Consider the following 18,848-nt stretch of genomic DNA (forward strand, 5'->3'; position numbering starts at 1 on the left):
TACACCCTCATGGCTGTGCATTCTTGAGCAGAGAGCTAAAGGGACCTCCTGGGAAGGAAGGGCCTCAGAGAAGCTTAAGGCTCAGGAGGGTGACAGGGGCACCAACAGGCAGGACAGAGAGACCGCCTACCATTGTAAATCCACTGCTGTGCACCTACCTGGGGCATAGGGCTAGAGGGCAGGAAGGCACAGAACTAAGAGGAGGTCGGGTTCTAAGAGCTTGTAACAGATGATTAAGGGGGTTGGGGGGGAGGGCAAAGATAGAGCTGTTGGCAGCAAGGTTAGAGCTGGAGGTGGAGGACTTGTTCCGTGTTTCTTCGGCCTTTCCTACAAGGAATCAGACAAGCAAGGACCGGATGGAATGCTAGGCTCCTGGAAACATACCCAAACTACCTTACAGCAGTTTCCTGTCCTCGCATCCAAAAGCATCTCCCGGAGCAAAGGCCCAAGGAGTCTGGAAGGTGGGCTGAGATGGGGCAGGGGAGAGTGAAGGGATATGGAGCCAGGAGCTCTACATTAAGCATAAGTTGGAAAGGAGGAGCAAAAAACAAAACAAAAAATAAGTCTTACTTTGATCAGATTAAGTTTGTCATACTGAAAAGAAAATCACAAAAATTAGAATTCAAACAAACAGGCAAACAAAACGGTGAAAGGTCACAGTAGCACCCGTGTCACAGCACTGGGCATTGCCAAGCACCAACAGAAAGCTAAGCTGCAAGGCAGAAGCCAAGGATTGAGTGGCCCTATCGACCTGGCAGGTCTGCAAGGGCTGAGCGAACGGCACTCCTGCGCTAGTGGGGGCAGGAAAGCGTGCCCTGGCTCCCTCTAGTGACCACAGGCCATCACTACCAAGTGCAACTCAATTGTGGCCCAAACACAGGGGTTTGTGAGGGCGCAGGTCAGCCCTGGGACCTAAGCAGAAGCAAGAATCAGCCTCAACCACTGAGATAATGATGGGGAAGGTAAAGCCTTAAAGATTCCCCTGTCCCGATCCTGTATCTAACAAATGAATACATGGAGGCCAGAAATGGAGAGAGACACTGCGTCTGCCGCCTCTCCCCACGCTGTGAAGGAGGCCTGCTTGAAAAACAGAGAGTGACCTCTTTGCAGGAGGTGGTCGGGGTGGCCCAGCTAGGACTGTAGCAAAAGCAGCTCTAGCTCACAGATTCTCTGCACAGCCACATCTGGCCACCTTGAAAGGGTGCTGTCCAGGGAAGATGCGTTAAAAGCTTTGGCCTTACCCCAGCAGCACTTCCTAGCAGTCCAAGAGCTGGCCCTGCATTGAACCCTCTTCCCATGATGCCTCTGGTATTAATGTTTTACAGTTGGTGTGCCTTGCACATGCCCGTTACGGGTTGAGCATAATTGCCCCCCGGTGCACTTGCACGGTGTGGTCCTCCCCATGTGAGTGAGTAGTCAGCAAGCATCGTGCTGCTCACTGAATAAATAAGAGACATACACTTCACCTTAGGACTGGAAAGACTAAAGACTCAGAGAAGATGTGGAGAGAAGGAATAACCTGATGGCCCCATCCAGCCAGATCCTCCTCACTCTTCCAGACGAGCCTCGGGCCCTCTAGTACACATTTCAGCTAAGGCAGAGGAGTGAGTGAGCACTCTGGCATAGAGACAAAAGGGCTTCTATAACTCCTGTCCCCAGATATCGGGCCTGCCTGAACCTGCCTAGCCTCCCACACCCAGAGAGGACTCCTGCTGGCTTCCCCACCCCAGGCTGACCTCCACTTGAAATCCTGAGAGCCCTTTGAGTGTGAAGGGCACAGTGGGCAGGCTCAGGTGTGGGGGCTTCGTGTTCTTCCACCAGGAATGGACAGTGCCCTGCCTTCCTCCGTGACGACACTCACAGATGCTGTTGTGAATCTTCCCTCGGCTTCTCCCAGACGCACTGCTTCCCCACGATGGATTTCCTGGGCACTGTTGTCTTACTACCAATTGCTCACCATTTACTCACTCCAGCTTCCCCTAGGACCTCAGAGATCCTGGGGGCCTAGGTAGATAAAGTCGGCACAACTCCCTCCCGCAAGCACAGACAGATCCAGAGCCTGGTGGGTATTGTCACATTCATCAACCTCCAGGTGCTGGCACTACACCCTCTTTGATCAAAACCCAGGGCTCTAAGTGAACCATGAATGAATTCCAGAGTGGTACAAGCAAGCAGTTAAGGGTATCCTGGCCGAGTAGCTCTCAGGATAGAGGGAAAGATGAACTGGACAGATCCCATGAGGTATTGCCAATGTCACCGTCCCTCTGCCAATGGTCCTTCCCGTCAGGCTCTCATCACTATGGCCAGAGAAGCTTACCCATTCAAGGGACCACAAGAAACAACAGTTTGACCGAGTGGATGCCCCCGGAATAGAACTACCCCCTGTAGGACTCTGCTTTAGAAAGTGCCACGCGAGGAGGGGAAACACATTCCCACTAGTGGTGGTGTTTGAGAAGCAGGCAGACACGGGATGGGGGTAGGGGGCAGGGTCTGTTCTCTGACATCAGGTGCAGTGGGAGTGGTCCCTCAGTGACTTCCAAGCCAGTCTGCCAAGGGATGGGGATGGGACACAGTGGGGTCGGCCCTTCTGGGAAAGGGACCAAGCAGGACATATGGGCAGAATTGGCAGGGGCGGAGGGAGGGGTGCTGAGCTGAGCACTACAGACAATTCAATACTAGAGGGGGGAGAGTAAAAAGACAGAGACAAAAGATGGCTTACTTTTGAGAGGCGCTTGTGAGACTAAGACCATGCATGCAGAGAAGGTTATTTGGGAAACAGTGGGGAGAAGAGGAAGAACAAGAAATCAAAAGACAAATTCAAGTGGGAAACCAGCTCCCAAGCCTCCCGGGGCGGGGGGGGGGGCTCCCCCTTTCTCATGCCCTGTAAGTCTGTTGGTTGATGAGCACCTGGGCAGAGGTGCCCCCTTGATTGCCAGAGGCCTGGGAATGGAAGGAGAGCTCTGGAGAAACGCAACCCCATGAGTCCTCTGCGCCAATCCTTGGACCAGGAGCCTGGGGGCTCAGGTGTACAGGTGCAGGAAGGAAAAGGCCAGGGACTATCCTTTCTGCGAGATGAGTAGGTTAGTATGGAGGTAAGCAGGGTGATGGGCAGATAGCTCTCTGGGAGGTTCCCTGAAACCTCTTTCTGACAACACAGTTGTCCCAAATAATGTCCCTTTACCAGTTCAAGGCACCATATTTAAAGAAGGTTTAGAAGGTTTAAGCAGATGATACCTACTTATCCCGAGAGCCCCCTCCGTATCTCAAGGGTCATATAATTCTTTAATTTCTACAGAGAGATGGGAAGTGGGGGGCATGTGGCTCAGAACACCCCCCCCCCCCGTGCTTAGATGGGAATCTATTCAACTAGGGTCTCCCCTGCCAGTCCTGACCTGACCTGATCTGACCTTATAGACACTGGGGCTGTTCGGTCACCGGAGTACCCAGTACCTTCCTGCAGTTAGCTAACAAGGAGTGCTGGATCTCCAGCACGGTCTGCTCACCTTGGAATTTTTACCACCACTCCGACCAGATTGTGAGGAGCAACTGCGTTGCACACCCTGCTCGGGGGTGGATGGGGACTTGTCCGAGGAGTGGTCTGAGCCCTTCTCCACCATGTTGTCTCCGTCCTGGTTCTGTGGTGTTGGCGAGCGGGACCGCTTCCGTAGGATGGGTGAGCAGGCCGGTGTGCTGCGGTTGGAGTTACTGGCAGTGCTGCAGGGGCAGATGGGAGACAGAGAATGAGGTGAGGAGGAGGAGGAGGAAGAGGAGGAGGAAGGACAGAAAGCTATCAATGATAGCAGGCCAGAGACCCATGCAAAGGACCCAGCCAGCTCAGGGAGCCCAGGCAACAGACTGAGGAGAAAACCAGAGACTAGGGACTCACTGTACTGTAATGCTGCTACTGGCCAGCAGGGAGCAGTAGTGCCAGTGTAGAAAGGGAAACGACTAGAAACCAGCAGGTAGTTGTTTTAATGTTCACCCACCCAGCCCGCGATCTCCCCATACCATCCAGTTTGAGCTTTTACTACAGGCAGAAAGCTATCAGGGAAAATAATTTAGACCCTGAAAGAATCATTGGCACTCCCTCAGTACCACCAGGTCATTTTATAAAGACTGTTTCAACACTTTTGTTCATGACGACAATCTCACTTTTCAAAGCATTCACATACATATTATTTCACAGACATGTCTTTTTGATTACATTGCTTTCTCTTGCACGTATGTGTGCGAGCGTGGATGTGTCACAGCATGCCTATGGAGGTCAGAGAGCAACTTGCTGAAGTCTCTCTCTCCCCCTCCTTCCACAGTGTGAGTCTGGGGAATGAACACGGGCCACTTGATTGGCAGTGAGCTCTTTAATCTACCTAGCCATCTCACCTTACCTCGAGTCTTAAGACATTCGACCAAGTCAACAATGGTAAATGCCACTACCCTTAAGTTTAAAAACGAAGACAAATGCCTGGCAGACAGAGGCGAGCGATCAAAGGACAGACTCACAATTCTCACCACTCTATTCATCTATGCTGCCATTCCGCTGGGGCAAAGCCCTGTTCTCATACCCCACCCTGACCCAAATTCATCTCTAGAAAGTTCCTTACACTCCCCACAGCACCAAATCCAGCTACACCTCGGCATACCGTCTGTTAATATAATCAGAATTGAAACTCGGCCAGTGTTTTCAATAGAGGTAAAGGGAAAAGCTGAATACATTTTGCTTTGTTTCGAAAGGACAAAATGAAAGAGACGAGCGGAAGGGGACGAGTACTCGGAAAGAAGCCGAGGGGTGGGAAGGAATGATGTGTTTGAGATTGCACAGCCAAGGAGCACGGTGGCCAAAGAGCACGGTGGTAGGAGCGGGCAGGACTTTGCCCACCTGCGCAGTAGCCAGACTGGATAAGCCAGGCGACCATCTCAGGAAACCGCATGCTGGCCTTGCCTCAGGAAGTACAGGGCAGTGACATTTGCATGAAGATCTGGCTGTGACCTCAGATGCCCCAACTGAAGGCATTCGCAATGATTGCCATGTCCTACCCTTGCTCAATACAGGAGAGAGGGTCTACCTGCCCAAGCAGTATCACTGGGGAGGGGAGAAAGTAGAGTAGGGACTAGCATTGAACCGTATTGAGAAACAGAGAGAGAAATATCGGGGGGAAAAGAGAAAACAAACGTATCTAGCAGGCCCAAGGTTTTACTTCATCTGAACACACAAGGTCCAATTAAAATCTTGTCTAAATGATTTGAAGAAGCCCGAAATGTCTCTCAGAGGAGGTTGTCCAACTTCTCTCCCCAACCTTTTTCTCTGACCGTCTAAACCCACTCAGTACTATGAACAGTGGGGAAAGAAAGTTACATTCATTCCTTCAATTCCAGAAATGGAGCCATGTGTCTGATGGAAGCAGACACCCCAGTCCTCTGGGAAAGCATGGAGGGGGGACCCGGGTGCACACCCATCCGAAAAAGCCTCCTTCTTCCTGGGACAATTCCAGCCTGTGTCCAAGTATCCAGGAGTGATATTCCTACCTACTCACCCCCAACAAAAGAAAAAGAAAAAAGAGGGAACACCTGTCCATCAGTCACAAGAGACCTTTCCATCTTCCTGAAACAAACTCCACTCTCATCCCATCTGATTCTAGACCATGAGTGCCTGCTCATGAGTGGCTGCTGGGAGCAAACTCGAGTAAAGGGCGGGAAAACAAACAAACAAACAAAATCAAAAGTATAAAAAACGGATGCCGGATATGGTACACAACGAGTAACATGAACGGAGCGAGTGGAGCGGTGTGGCTCTCACTACCAAGCTGAAGACCCAAGTATAAACCCCAGGATCCACAGGGTCGAAGGAGAGAACTGGCCGCATGCCTGCAAGTTGTATTCTGACCTCCGCACGAGCTCTACTACATGTGTGTGCACACACTACAGTGCACATACTACAGTGCACATGTGGAGATTAGAAGACACTTTAGGGAGTTAGTTCTCTCTTTCCACCAGGTGGGTCCCAGGAATCAAACTCAGGTCTTCAAGCTTGATGGTTAGTACCTTTGCCTCTAAGCCATCCCTCTGGTCCCTTGGCTCTTTTCATGTTACCCAAACTAGAATTTAGTTCCTCTTCAATTGTGTTCTTTACCTCTGTGGCTACTACTCTCCGACTTCAACCTGTCATTGGTAAGTCCCCTCTGCCACCAGCCCTACACACACTTACTAATCTGGCCCAACAATATCGTGCCCACTAAATATAGATGTCCTCTGAGTGCCTCAGCTCCCAAATATCTGGCCATCTTCCTCCAAGACCTCTGCCCATTTCTGGCCCTTTCCCGAAGATACCATCATTGCTCAGAAGTGGCACCTATCCCACCCCACCCCACTGCATCCTACTCTGTTTCCATAGCTCAATATCCCATCCCTGACCTGGGGTCCCACCTCCCATCCTTCCTTCCCTGACCTGGGGTCCCACCTCCCATCCTTCCTTCCCTGACCTGGGGTCCCACCTCAGGTTCTCAGCATGTATTGTCTGGACTTGTCCAACAGCTTTTGCTATCATTTGAGTGGTTCCTGAAAACACTGAGATAATGAGAGGTCATCAACCCTTCCATGCTTTGGCCCTGCTCCAGTCCTTCTCTATACAATAAGAAATCCCTGTAACCATAGTTCTGACCTAAGCAGAGTCACTGCTAAACCTGTTAAAAGACCAGCCATTGTCCTGTAGATTTGGACATGCTGCTAAGCAAATAAAACCAATTCCTACGCATTTTGTATAGCAGTCTACCTTTCTAGTTCTGTTGAGTGCCCTTATCCTGATCCTATGGGCAGTATTAACAGAATTGACATTACTCTTGGGGATGGGGCTCAAAAAGACCTTACACGAACTATAGGGAGGAAAACTAGCATTGGGTCAACAGACAAGACCACTGACCTGAATTCAGAAAGAGTCCTGTAGGTAACCGTTGGCCTTTAAGAAACCTGAGAAACAGGAGAGTTAGTACCTGGCCAAGGTTTTAGGACTGTGTGTGTAGCACTGTAGTGCCACAAATATTTATTGGCCACCTGGTATATGTTAAACATTCAAATTCACACAGGTGAATAAGAAAAGTTCTTTGTGCTAAGGACATTTACAGTGAGGTGGAGCTAGGCATGACCTCCTCTCATTGGAATATAAGCTGCAGGGGTGGGATCCAAGAAAGCGGAAGGAGGGAGAAAGGAAGAGAGGGAGGGAGGGAAGAGAGAGAAAGGGGAAAGAAAGGAAAGGATGGAAGGAAGGAAGGAAGGAAGAAAGAAAGAAAGAAAGAAAGAAAGAAAGAAAGAAAGAAAGAAAAGCTTTCCTTGAAAAACTGGGTTCAGAAAATGCACTAGGGTTAGGGTTATTCAGGTAAAGACACAGAAGTCAGGACAGAGCAGAAAGAAAAAAGAGAAAAGGAAAAATCAGCATGAAGAGAATGAAAGTCTTGAATAGCATGGAACACAGGGAGAGTGACAGGCCATACATCAAAGTTTTGAACTAACTAAGCTCAAGAGCATCCTGTAATCACCATGTCTCCATAACAACAGGTCCACTAAGACCACGCTGGCTGCCCCTAACCCAGGAAGATATTCCCTATTACCCACCTCTCCCATGTGTAAGACTGGCAACAAAGACTTTCACTCCTGTCCCAGTTACCTTGTGACAGAAAGTATGTCCTTAAGCTTGACCACAGCGTCTCATGCTATGTGTGGTCACAGCCTACTCCCTATACTTGGGTCTGGCTGCAATCCTTGAGCAATAGGGAAATACAGCAGGAGAACAAAGGATTTCTTTCTACAAAGTCACTCATTACAGGTTCTTCAACCTGTACCTCACACGCCCTGGTAACTGCACCACTTTTCCTGGCTTGCTGCCCCCATCCTTATTCCTAGTGAGGTCCTGCGGGCACAGGCAGACCTTGTCAGCACGCCAGCTCCCTGATCAGCCACCCGTGCATTTTTCAGAACTCCGAGCCAAGCGCAATGGTCAGCTGGTGTCCTTTATTCAAGTTTATGTGTTTGTCTTTATGAGAGATTGTTCCTGCTCCAGGTTATACCGGCCACTCTGCACGCCCTGTGCCTTCATCTTCTTGGATCACAGCCTCTATCCTTGGGATCTTGGGATCCCACCAGCCCCACAGATGTAGCTCATTCTTGATCAGATTCCCAAGCCCAGCCCTAAGCTTCCCTTAATGACAAAATGCTGCAATCCTCTCGCCACCAAGGAGCACTGGTATCTTTTAAAATGACTCTCTGATGTATTCCAGGGCACTGCCATCAGGAGAACATTACCCTTGAAATCTGGGCATTGTACCTCAAAGCAGCAGGGTAAGGCAAATCACCAATGTGTCAGGAGAGCAAGTCCAGCTTGAAGGCCCACTCAGCCATTTGCTTTCTGCGTTATGTTGCTTCTTGTGTCTCATTCTTTCTCATTTGAAGAGACTTAGCACAATGCCTGATGCATACCCAGTCCTAACAAACAGTTGAGTCACCAAAACAGGCACTAAACTCTCTTGGTCTCTTTCCTCAGTCTTTGGGTTAAGTGTAAAAGTTGTAAATGCTTCCAGACACTACTCATAGGGTGTGTGTAGGGGGGATCAGCAACACAAAGTGTGATTCCTAAAAGGTATAGAACCCCAGAATCCTGGTCTTGCCCACACACAATCTCGAGTTGATTATCGGGGCATCGTTTTCAGAATCCTCATCCTAAGTAAGTACCGTTCTAAAGCTGCACTATGCCCAAGGAGCAACTTTTGAGGGATTGAGAAATAACTGATATATCTGTATGTCCTTGGTCACAGAGCCTTCTTCATACTGTCACAAGTAGGTGGACTCTGTGGAATGGTAAAAATCACTTTGAACTCACTATATGAGCTGCTAGTATAGAGAGTTGAAGCAGAGCATAGACAAGAGAGTAGAGCAGAGGAGAATGGGACCCAATGCAACATCTCTTGTTTTTGGTTCCCTGCTGATTATCACTGGCACTCACAGGCTCCTCCCCCTTCCCTGCCACTCACAGCCTCAGACCAAAGCTGGTTCTTGTACTGATCCACAGATGACCCATCTCGATGCTGATCCTGAAGTCTCACCAATAATCCTCCTTAGTTCTCCGTAACTCCACTGCAAATATCCACGTGAATCGGCCACCCTCCTTTGAGTTTCCCCATAGCCTGTGTTCATGTTTGTGAGGTAGGAAGGCCACAGGTGCGTGTATGTAACACTCTGCAAAGAATTTCCATGCTTCCATTAGTGAGCCTGTCCACCTACACCGGTTCTAAATTCAGAGTCTATGGAGGACTACAGACGACGCTTTTTCTTCCTTTTGTTCTTGCTTGTTCATTAACAGTCTCTGAATTTAATGTCTACACCCACCAAAAACCACAGCACAGCAGGTGGGAAGCGCAGACCCACAAGGACTTTCATAGATGGGAGGGAAAGGCATAAATCCCAAATCTCAGCCGGGTCTTTAGTTCCCCTGACATCTAGAGAGGAATCAACCACTACTTTTAAAATCCAGTCTATCCCAGTGAATACAAAGACACATCTCAGGAACTTAGCAACAACATACACTTTTTAGGACATTTAATGGGGCTGAAGCTGAAAGGATGGGAAATGTCCTCATGCAAAGAACTCCCTGTGGTCACAGATAGAACCTGCTCACTTTATACCTATAACCTGAAGTCTCATCCTGGAAGGATTCCACCCTGGAACCAGTTCCCTCCAGGGAAGAATGATTGCATCTGATGGGGCAGTTGTGATCTCCTGGGTAGGTGGGTGATGGAGACAGGCAACCTGCAGGAGGGACACCCCCCCTACCCTGGGACACAGAGGCTGGCTCCTCCTGACACCTAACGGGCCTCTCTAACTGCTTCAAGAAATAGGGACCAAGAGACATGTCCTGCTTCCCTCCCCCCTTTCCGAATGATGTGATGACACCTCTGTGGGTTCAGTGTCAATAATCCAGAGGACTTCCAGCAGTCAGCTGGCTTCACTCACTGGTTCCTTTTTCCCCAATTCTAATCCAAGGAACATGGGCTGTTTCCATTGGTCAAGTGCTTACCACACAGCCATGAGGACCCTACGTTCCTCTAGCTCCCACAAGGTGGGTACAGCAATATGTTCCTGTAATCTCAGCCCTGGGAAGGCAGAAAGAACAAGGTCCCTCAGGCTAGCTGCCCAGCCAGTCCAGCCAAATGAGGGCATTCCTGGATCCTTGAGAGACCTTATCTCACAGAAAAATTAAGTGGAAAATGATCAAGGAAAACATCTGATATTGACCTCTGCACTCCACGTGTGCCTGTGTACACAAACATACATGCAAACAACTGAAAACTAAAGCAAGGAATATTTAAAATTGTTTTAAAAAATATTATGAAGTAATTGAAAAGTGACACCGCCCATTAAACACTTGCCGCCAGGTGACTACCAGACCATCTAGCCCTATTCCCGCTGGGTACATACTTGCTGGAAAAGGCTTAGCGATGACTTCAGCTGTTGATGAATTAACTGAATAATTGACACAAGGACACAGTCCATGTACAGTCTTGGGCCAAAGAGGGAAAAGAAGAACTTCAGTTGCCCTGCCGCTGGCATTCATGGTCCAGAGACGTGATGGGGAAAGAGGGGGCTGGTCAGGGCAAAGGCCTTTTCGTGCTTAAGCCAAGGAGAAGGCCCCTTCTTCACAATGGTTGGAGCCTCCATCTACCCCATTCCCCACTGCCTGGCCTTCCCGCAGTTTGCTTAGCCCAGAGTTTGGAATTCAAACCAGGAACAGACGTGACAAACGCTGGTTTTCATTTCCATGGAGACCAGAGCCTGCAACGGAACCAGGGCTCCATGCCTGAAATGCCGAAACAGCCTGACCCACTTTCCCCTCTTGCTGCAAAAACAAATTTGTGTGGGTCCTTCCAGGGCACAGGGGAAGCCAGGTTGCTGTTAATTTCATGGATAGTTCAACGAGGCCCAAATTATAGTCACGACGAATAACACTGAGCATGCTCCAGGAGGAGTCGGAGACCAGACAGCAGGTCACAAAGTCACAGTCTAGACCCAGTCCCCACCGCTTCCTTGGCCACTTTCTGCAGAGGAAAACTCAAGTCCTCGGTGGCAAGTACCCAGAAGGCCTCAAGCTGCCTTCCCTACTTCACCTTGTATCACTTTATCCCTGTGTTTCTCCAACCTTCCTGGGCCGTGCTATCCTTCCAACCCACGTTTACCTCTCTGAGCGTTCCTACTTGGCCTCTGTGTTCTTCTGAAGTTTTACATATTGGTTCCTTTTCCCACCACCGCATCAACATTCAAGTGTTACCTCTCCGGAACAGTTTCCTGCAGGACCACTCAACCGAAGTGGCCTTGATGTCCCCCCAGAATCATCACTCCATAACTCCTTTTCCTTCCCTAGCCCTACAGGAGCCCTGTGGTCATGCTTTGGGCCTTTCACTTTTTGCACTATAAGGAACACTGTTGGGGGTGGGGCCTCGTCTCTAGAGAAGCCCCCCCCATGCTTCTCTGGGAACAACTGCCACAGGCTGGGATCACAGGCATGCACTGAGTGACCACAGGGCTATCCATTCTGTCGGGTACAAGCACTCTCTTAGACATACCTTTGTGAAGCTGGCCAAGTCTGCCTTCTTTCTAACTCCAGCTCTTAGATTTTATTCTGACTTCTTAGTCGATAAAAACTGAAATATGACATCACTTCCAAACTCCTGGCTGGCCTTGTCATTTTGTCTAGACATCAGAGTATCTGGGTTTAAAATTCAGAGCTCTTTGGTGCCCCTGAGAAATCTTTCTGGGAACCTGTGTTTCTTGGCTGTTAAAAGGTTAGGAGCTGCCTTACCTGAATGAGAGTCTTAAAAGGAATAAACCTGGACAGGGCATCCCAAACGTAGAGGGGTTCCTGTAGTTGCCCATGGAGTGAAAAGGGGTTTAAGGTTTAATGCAAATTCCCATTGAAGAAACTGGATCTTGTTCCTAAATCCTGTGCCCTCCGAGCAGCAGAGGCCACAAGGGAGAATACAGTCGCTATACTGACTCCCTAATTCCATAGGACAAAGACTTTAAAAAAAACAAAGCAAAAAACACCGCGATCACAGACAGAACATGCTAGTGTGTTGCATCCCCCCTAAGAGTGTTCCCAAAGAGCAGGAACAGAAGGACTGGGGGTACAGTTCTGCTGGGCTGGCTGCATGGTCTCTAACAGCCTCGTTTAGAAGGGGCCTTAGTGGTCACACTGCCACTACATGCAGGAACTCTGCCTTCAGCAGTGCTGACCACAGCCTGGGCAAATCTGCATTCGAGTTTCAGTAACAGAACATTCGCAGGACGATTAGGCTGTCTCTTAGAAAGAGACTATATATCAGTGATCATTCTCCTTCTCTCCCTCCCTCCCTTCCCCACCCCTCTGAATTTTTCCTTTAAAATAAAGCTAATCTCACTCAGGTAACATCACCAAGTAAAGACTTTCTAAGCACCTCTAACTGTGTTACACAAATTTACTCTCAGGGCCCCACTGGGCGGTGACTAGGTCAGAGTTCGTTGTATCCATACACACCAAGCATGACACTGGGCACACAGTAGGGACGTAATAGTTTTTAAAGTTGGCTCTAGCAGTCTCTGCCAAATCTAAGGACAACTCTACCCAAAATATTTCGGAATCTTCAAGGCTCAGGAGTACGGGACCTTGTAAAACGCGGGTGCTAAGCTATCCCAGGAAGCCCCTTAGGAAAGATTTCCAGTCCACTGGGAGACCACCAGCTAGTCAAATAAGGCAGAGAGGAGTTCAACTGAATAGAATTTCCAGCTCCTTCTGAGTGGGCTCCTCAAGGGCCCCTCCCCCAGCCTCAGCAAAATAAATGTGGTTCAGGGTAAAAGTGGGGGGCAGGGGAGGGTAGCTCACATCAGTAAAGTGCTTGTCTCAGGAACTTGAGGATCAGATTTTGATTTTCCCCCCAGAGGAGGTAGAAGCAGGAGGACCCCTAGAGTTAGATGGTTAGTTAGGCTAGCCTAATGGATGAATTCCAGACGCATTAACGGCCTTCACTCAAGGAAGTAGATGGCATCCTTGAGGGTGACACCACAGATGTTGTCCTCTAGACGCCACATAAATGCAAACATACATCTGTTCAACCCATCACATCCTGTCCCATCCGTCAGTGGAAACATGTTCCATACCAGATCATATCTTGACATGAGGAATACCTTCTTTGACTAAGGATTCCCAATCTGGAGGACAAGATTAACTAACACCTTATAACAGGAACTACTTGATTTCATCGAAACATCTCTCATCACCACATGTCAAGACAACCAAGCTGCAGGACCATGGAACTGCACCTCAGAAATTAGGTGGTCCTTCTGACTCAGGCCCTTCCCTGTGGATGATGTCATGGAAAACGCCTCTACTCTGAGCTTCAGTTTTAATTGTTGGAGAAAAATGAATGCACATTCTCCTCACCCCCACAGAGATGTGAGAGGAGGGTAGGAAAGAACACATTGCAGAGCACTGAGTGCCTCAGCATCCTGGGACAGACGGGCTCAGATCTAAATTGGGCAAAGCATACAGAAACAAGATACAGGCAATCTGAGTCCACAATCAGCTCAGCATGTTGCTCTCTCTGTCTCTCTGGTCAGGATCACATCTGCACAGCGGAGGTTACCACAGGACTAAGTCAGATGAAAGATCCCACAGTTGCACCAGCAGGTGTTTAGCAGAGGACAGCACACTATGGCATTAATCTCACAGCTTTCACCCCATTGGTAGACACCTGCTAATCCTTTGTAGACCCCTCAAACTCAAACCCAGCTCTTATTTATTTTCTATCAGCAACCAAACAAACTTATGTCAAGAGGCGAGAGGGCTCAACGGGTTAGAGCATGAAAGTAAGAAGATCTGAGTTACACATAAAAAGCTAGCTGTAGAGTCACAGGCTTATAATGTCATTATTGGAGACTGGACACCGGGTGGAACCCTGGAGCTTGCTGGTCAATTGACATAGCTTAAAATGGCAAGCTTCTGGCTCTGTGAGAGACTCTGCCTCAAAATAAATACATAAATAAGGTGGTGGATAATACAGGAAGACTCCCCAAATCTCCTTCTGGTCTCTCATAATGTGTGCCCGCTCACACACGGGCGCACACACACACAGAGGCACATATATACTTCATATAAAACCATAATGCTAAGGACATTTAGAATAATAAGGTATTTAGAGGGGCGTGTCTATCTGCCCAGTTTAAAATACATTCAAGGAACAAAACCTCCAGGAAGAGTTTGTTTGTTTGCTGGCTTGCTTGAGACAGGGCCTCACTACCTCACTGCATAGACTTGGCTACTCACTGTGTAGGCCAGGCTAGCCTCAAACTCACAGAGATTTGCCTGTTTCTGCTTCCCGAGTACTAGGATTAAAGGTGTACACTACTACACCCAGTATTTTTTAAAATACATTACAATTAATTCCTTTTCTTTATAGCTTTCCCAAACTTGAGGTCAGGTCCTAGGTTGGTAGCTTCTTCCCTCCTCACCTCCTGCATTAAAGTGAAATTTACTTCCTCAAACCTAGTCTCAGAATTAAAAACCACCATCTCTCTCTCTCTCCCTCTCCTTCCCTCTCTCCCTCTCCCTCTCCCCCCTCTCTCTCACACACACTCTCTCTCTCCAACACTTCGTGCAAATTCTGTTTATGTGCTGTCTTGTATTCGTGATGCTGGGGGCCACACTCAGGACCCAGCATGCCGGAAACAGGCGCTTTCCCCCTGAGCTGCATCTCCAAGTGGCAATCTCTGTTCATGTGGCACTCTTACAAGTCAAGCGATGAAAGCCCTCGTTTGGCATGCAAAGCATTTGTTCTTTGAATAACTCAGATAAAGCTCAAATTAGTTCCTGTAGCTTCCTACCAAAGATCTGCCCCCAAGGAACCATAATATAAATCTAATTTCTTTTCTGAGCAGTATTTTCATACAGCTCTCATGCTCTAACATGACAGTAGATCCCTCAGCAAGACCCTGACTAGGATCACTGTCCTCTAAATTAGAATCTAAATGACCCCAGCCACAACATACTGGGAAGCCCAGACATGGTTGAAGGACCACAGACGTGGTCAACAGACTCAGGATAGAGAAGAATGATCCACCCACCACCACCACCATGTACTTTAGAAATCAGAGTGCAAATCTATTTTTGGAGCCATCTTCTGAAGCAGAGAAATCTAGGATTAGTCATTTTCTCTTTTGGGCCTCTGGGTTCTTGCTTTTACCTCATCCTTGCTAAGGATGGGGGTGTCTACACGTGTTACATACTGATGTGCATCCCTACAAGGAGCACACCCACTCACCACTTGCCCTCACTAGGCCGGTCCTGAGTTCTGGTGTGATGATGGCGTCACCCAATTCTTGTTCTCAATTGCTGATAGGACTGTACCTCTAAGCTACATGTAAAAACCATAGACCTTACATTCTTACCTGAATAAATTCATAGATTATATACTTTTAAATAGTTTTTTTAGCAAATCAAAAAAAGATTTTGTAGCATGTTAAACTTTCAGGGGTCCAGAAAAATGTTTCGTTGTGAACACACCCTGTTCCTCTACTCAGAGTGACTCCCACTGCCCAGCAGATTCTCTGCTCATCACCCACTGACAGGGTCTTCAGGTATTACTTTCTATTCAAGGCCTTGACACTGTCACTCTCCTGCCCCAGGCAGCTCCACAAAATACCCCCTTATCTGACTCTGAGTCCAAGGGCCGGCTTTTCTCATGCTGATGCCAGACTTCTCTAAGCTGGGTAGTGCTACCCACCATTCAAGGCTACCTATTAGGAGGAGCAGGATCAGGCAAGGACCAGAAAACAGTTTGCTAGCAAATGACAGAGGAACAGTGATCACTTCCCCCAGCCCCGGCTGAACTCTTGGCGGAGGCCAGAGGGAGATGGTTGAGTTCCTCAACCCCTCACCATCACTTGTCTAAAGCAAGTAAATAACTAACAATGCAGGGAGGTATGCAGGACTAAGATGCAGATGCTGGATTCTATTTCTCAAAACATATGGCAAAGCTCTGAACCAAGTCACAGAAAAAGCAAACTCCCTTATTTCCCAGTCACAAGCTGCCTGAATCTCTGTCATTTTTTTTCCTTCTCTTGGCCAGAAGCATATGTTGCTTGGTATTCTCCCTTTGGGATAAGCATTGTCAGTCCCCATCTTCCTGGTCACTGCTCCTGTCACCTCCTACCTACAGGAAGTCAGTGGGTGGGAAACAGGAGCACATGGCCTATCCAGCCTCCCCCAGCAGCTCCTAGCCACCTCTATGACGCACCATTAATTCCATCTCCTGACCACCTATCTCAAGTCAGGGCGCTGCTATTAAGTCTTGCTGGCAAAGGGGACCCCGTCAATTCCATCTACCCCAGGGCTACCTCTCAGGGCTGGACGACTCAGGTCAGCCCAGGTAGTGCTCCCGGTGAGAGGTAGGGAGTACGGAAGAGAGGAGAAAAGGCCAGGGGGGAAAGGGACGTGGCATCTCTGCAGCATGATGTCACACTGGCTGCTTTCTCAATCCCAACCGGAGAACAGAAGCAAGCAACATGGACTCCAGATTCACTCTGCCTCGGAAGGTCTGTGTTCTTGGCAGCCCTGAGCAGCCAGCGTCTCACTTGGAGAAAGCCTACACCCAGACAGACAGGTCCATGCTCCAGGCCCCCAGAGCCCCCACCCCACTCCAGGACATGACCGCCCACATCCCAAAATTCCCACAAGGAAACAAAGATAGACTGACACACACACACACCACAAGCGTCAGCACGAGGTAGCACTAACCTGGAAGCCATTAGGAACGGAGCAGAGTGCAGTGCAGAGAACTCATTCATTCATGCATTGGGCAGTAGGGGTGGGGGCGGGGAGCAGGGGCCCTGAGGAGGTTGGAGGGCACTCACCTCCATGCCCATCCAAAAGCCCTGTGTCTACTGGGGAGGGGACTGGGGGCACAGCTTACATAGGCTGGGGGCGCTCTCCTGCTCTGCTGTTTCGTACTGCTCTGGAATTTTAAGCATGGCCCCCTTTTATTTTCCTTTCCCCCCACCTCCCTCAGTGGCTGTTATTTGGTGTGGCCATGCAGCGGTACAAAAGTCCCTTTGCGTTCTCTCTCTCTCTCTCTCTCTCTCTCTCTCTCTCTCTCTCTCTCTCTCTCTCTCTCTCTCTCTCTCTCTCCCTTCTCCCTCCCTCTCTGACTCCGACTCCCTCAGACAGCTGTTCTAAGCTTAGGCACGCAGGCGCACAACCAGCAGACACACACCCTCTCACGCAGGAACACACACACACACACACACACACACACACACACACACACACACACACACACACACCGCCTGCCGGTTTACATAATGCAACTCTTTGGTGCAGTCAGCTTGCCAGCTTTCAATTATTCATGCCAGCTTGCAGGGCAGAGCTACTGGGGCTGCAGGCATTATTTCCTCTCCATCCCCAAATCTGACACAACCCAAGATGATGCTCCCGGGAGCCTGTGCTCCCTTTGCTGTCACCGATTATTTCCCAGGTGTTGCCTATTAGGTCAACTTGTATCAAGGAGGCGATGCTAAATAAAAACCCAGGTGCTGAGCTCCAAATAGATGCTTGCATCCTTCACAGGGTGACAGCTGCTCTTCCTGCCTGAGCCCTGGGAGCAGGGAGAAGGAAGACGGCGCTGGAGACCAGAGTGTGCACAAGAAAATGGCTGCGGACCTGCTCAGAACAGCACCTCACTGGCTCGAGAGGTGTCAGAAAGCAATACTGGCTTCCCGAGCAGGTGAGACTCAACTGGCAGAAGAGCCACACCCACACTAAGCACCTGCCCTCGTGACACAGTGGGGTCACCTGAGTTTTCACATTCTAAGGTACACTGTTTAAAACTGTATTCTCTCCATCCATCCGCTGAGCTGCAGTGTCAGGCCTCACATACACCCAGGAATAACATCTGTCTGCTAGCCTATTCAGCCGCCGTGCTAGCAAAAACAGCTCTCAAGCCATCCATCGTTTGCAAAGCACATGCTCACATGAACTCATTCAATCCTCCATACACACAGCGTGTGAAGCCCACCTAACAGATGAGGATGCTGAGTCCTAGAAAAAGGGAAGGCAAGACGGAGGCCTTGTTTTCTATGTCCCTCACAGGCTCTTGCGCTTGAATGCTTGATCCCCAGCCATTGGTTCTGGTTTGGAAGAAGAGAGAACCAACCTTCGAGGCATGGAACCTAACTGGCAGACACAGGCCCCAGGGTTGAAAGTTATAGGCTGGTTCCACTGGTGGCTTGAGGTCTTCACTTCCTGGTTCACTAAATATGAACAGGCTCTCACTGCCATGGAGCGGCCCACCACTGTGCCCCGCTTGACAGGATGGGCTGGATCCCCTCAAACTGTGGGGATCCAGAGAAAGTCCATCCTCCCTTAAGTCATGTCATGGTACCAGGTAAGTAAATGATGCAGAGGCTGAACTGGGGATCCAGGTCACCTGACTCGGACCTCATGCCTCAGTTAGTGTTTCTATTGCTGTGAAGAGACACCATGACCACGGCAACTCTTATAAAGGAAAGATCTTAATTGGGGTGGTGACTTACAGTTCAGAGGTTCAGTCCGTCATCGTGGTAAGGAGCACTGCAGCGTGCAGGCAGACATGGTGCTGGCTACATCTTGATCGGAAAGCAACAGGAAGTGGACTGTGACACTGAGTGAAGCTTAAACAAGAGAGACCTCAAAGCCCACCCCCACAGTGACGCACTTCCTTCCACAAGGCCACACACACCCCAACAGTGCCAACCCTCTGAAGTTATAGGGGCCAGTGACATTCAAACTACCTACCACACCTTAT

The 18,848-nt window shown here is 49.2% G+C and overlaps 1 protein-coding gene across 11 annotated transcripts in view; it reads right to left on the reverse strand.

Annotated features, from left to right (window-relative positions):
* Positions 1 to 18,848, reverse strand: part of Gramd1b (GRAM domain containing 1B) — a 175,936-nt gene that overhangs the window by 41,988 nt on the left and 115,100 nt on the right. For 6 of the 11 annotated variants that reach the window (XM_040729820.1, XM_040729818.1, XM_040729819.1 and 3 more), the window contains 2 exons: positions 3,504 to 3,714; positions 2,720 to 2,740 (listed from right to left, as the gene is read on the reverse strand). In XM_040729820.1, the coding sequence (XP_040585754.1) occupies positions 2,720 to 2,740; positions 3,504 to 3,714 (232 nt within the window). Of the gene's footprint in view, positions 1 to 2,719; positions 2,741 to 3,503; positions 3,715 to 16,804; positions 17,145 to 18,848 lie in introns of those variants that run through there. The other 5 variants (XM_021226719.2, XM_021226720.2, XM_040729821.1 and 2 more) reach the window with 3 other exon arrangements.

Source organism: Mesocricetus auratus, unplaced genomic scaffold (genome assembly GCF_017639785.1).
Source record: "Mesocricetus auratus isolate SY011 unplaced genomic scaffold, BCM_Maur_2.0 Super-Scaffold_100022, whole genome shotgun sequence".
NCBI lineage: Eukaryota > Metazoa > Chordata > Mammalia > Rodentia > Cricetidae > Mesocricetus > Mesocricetus auratus.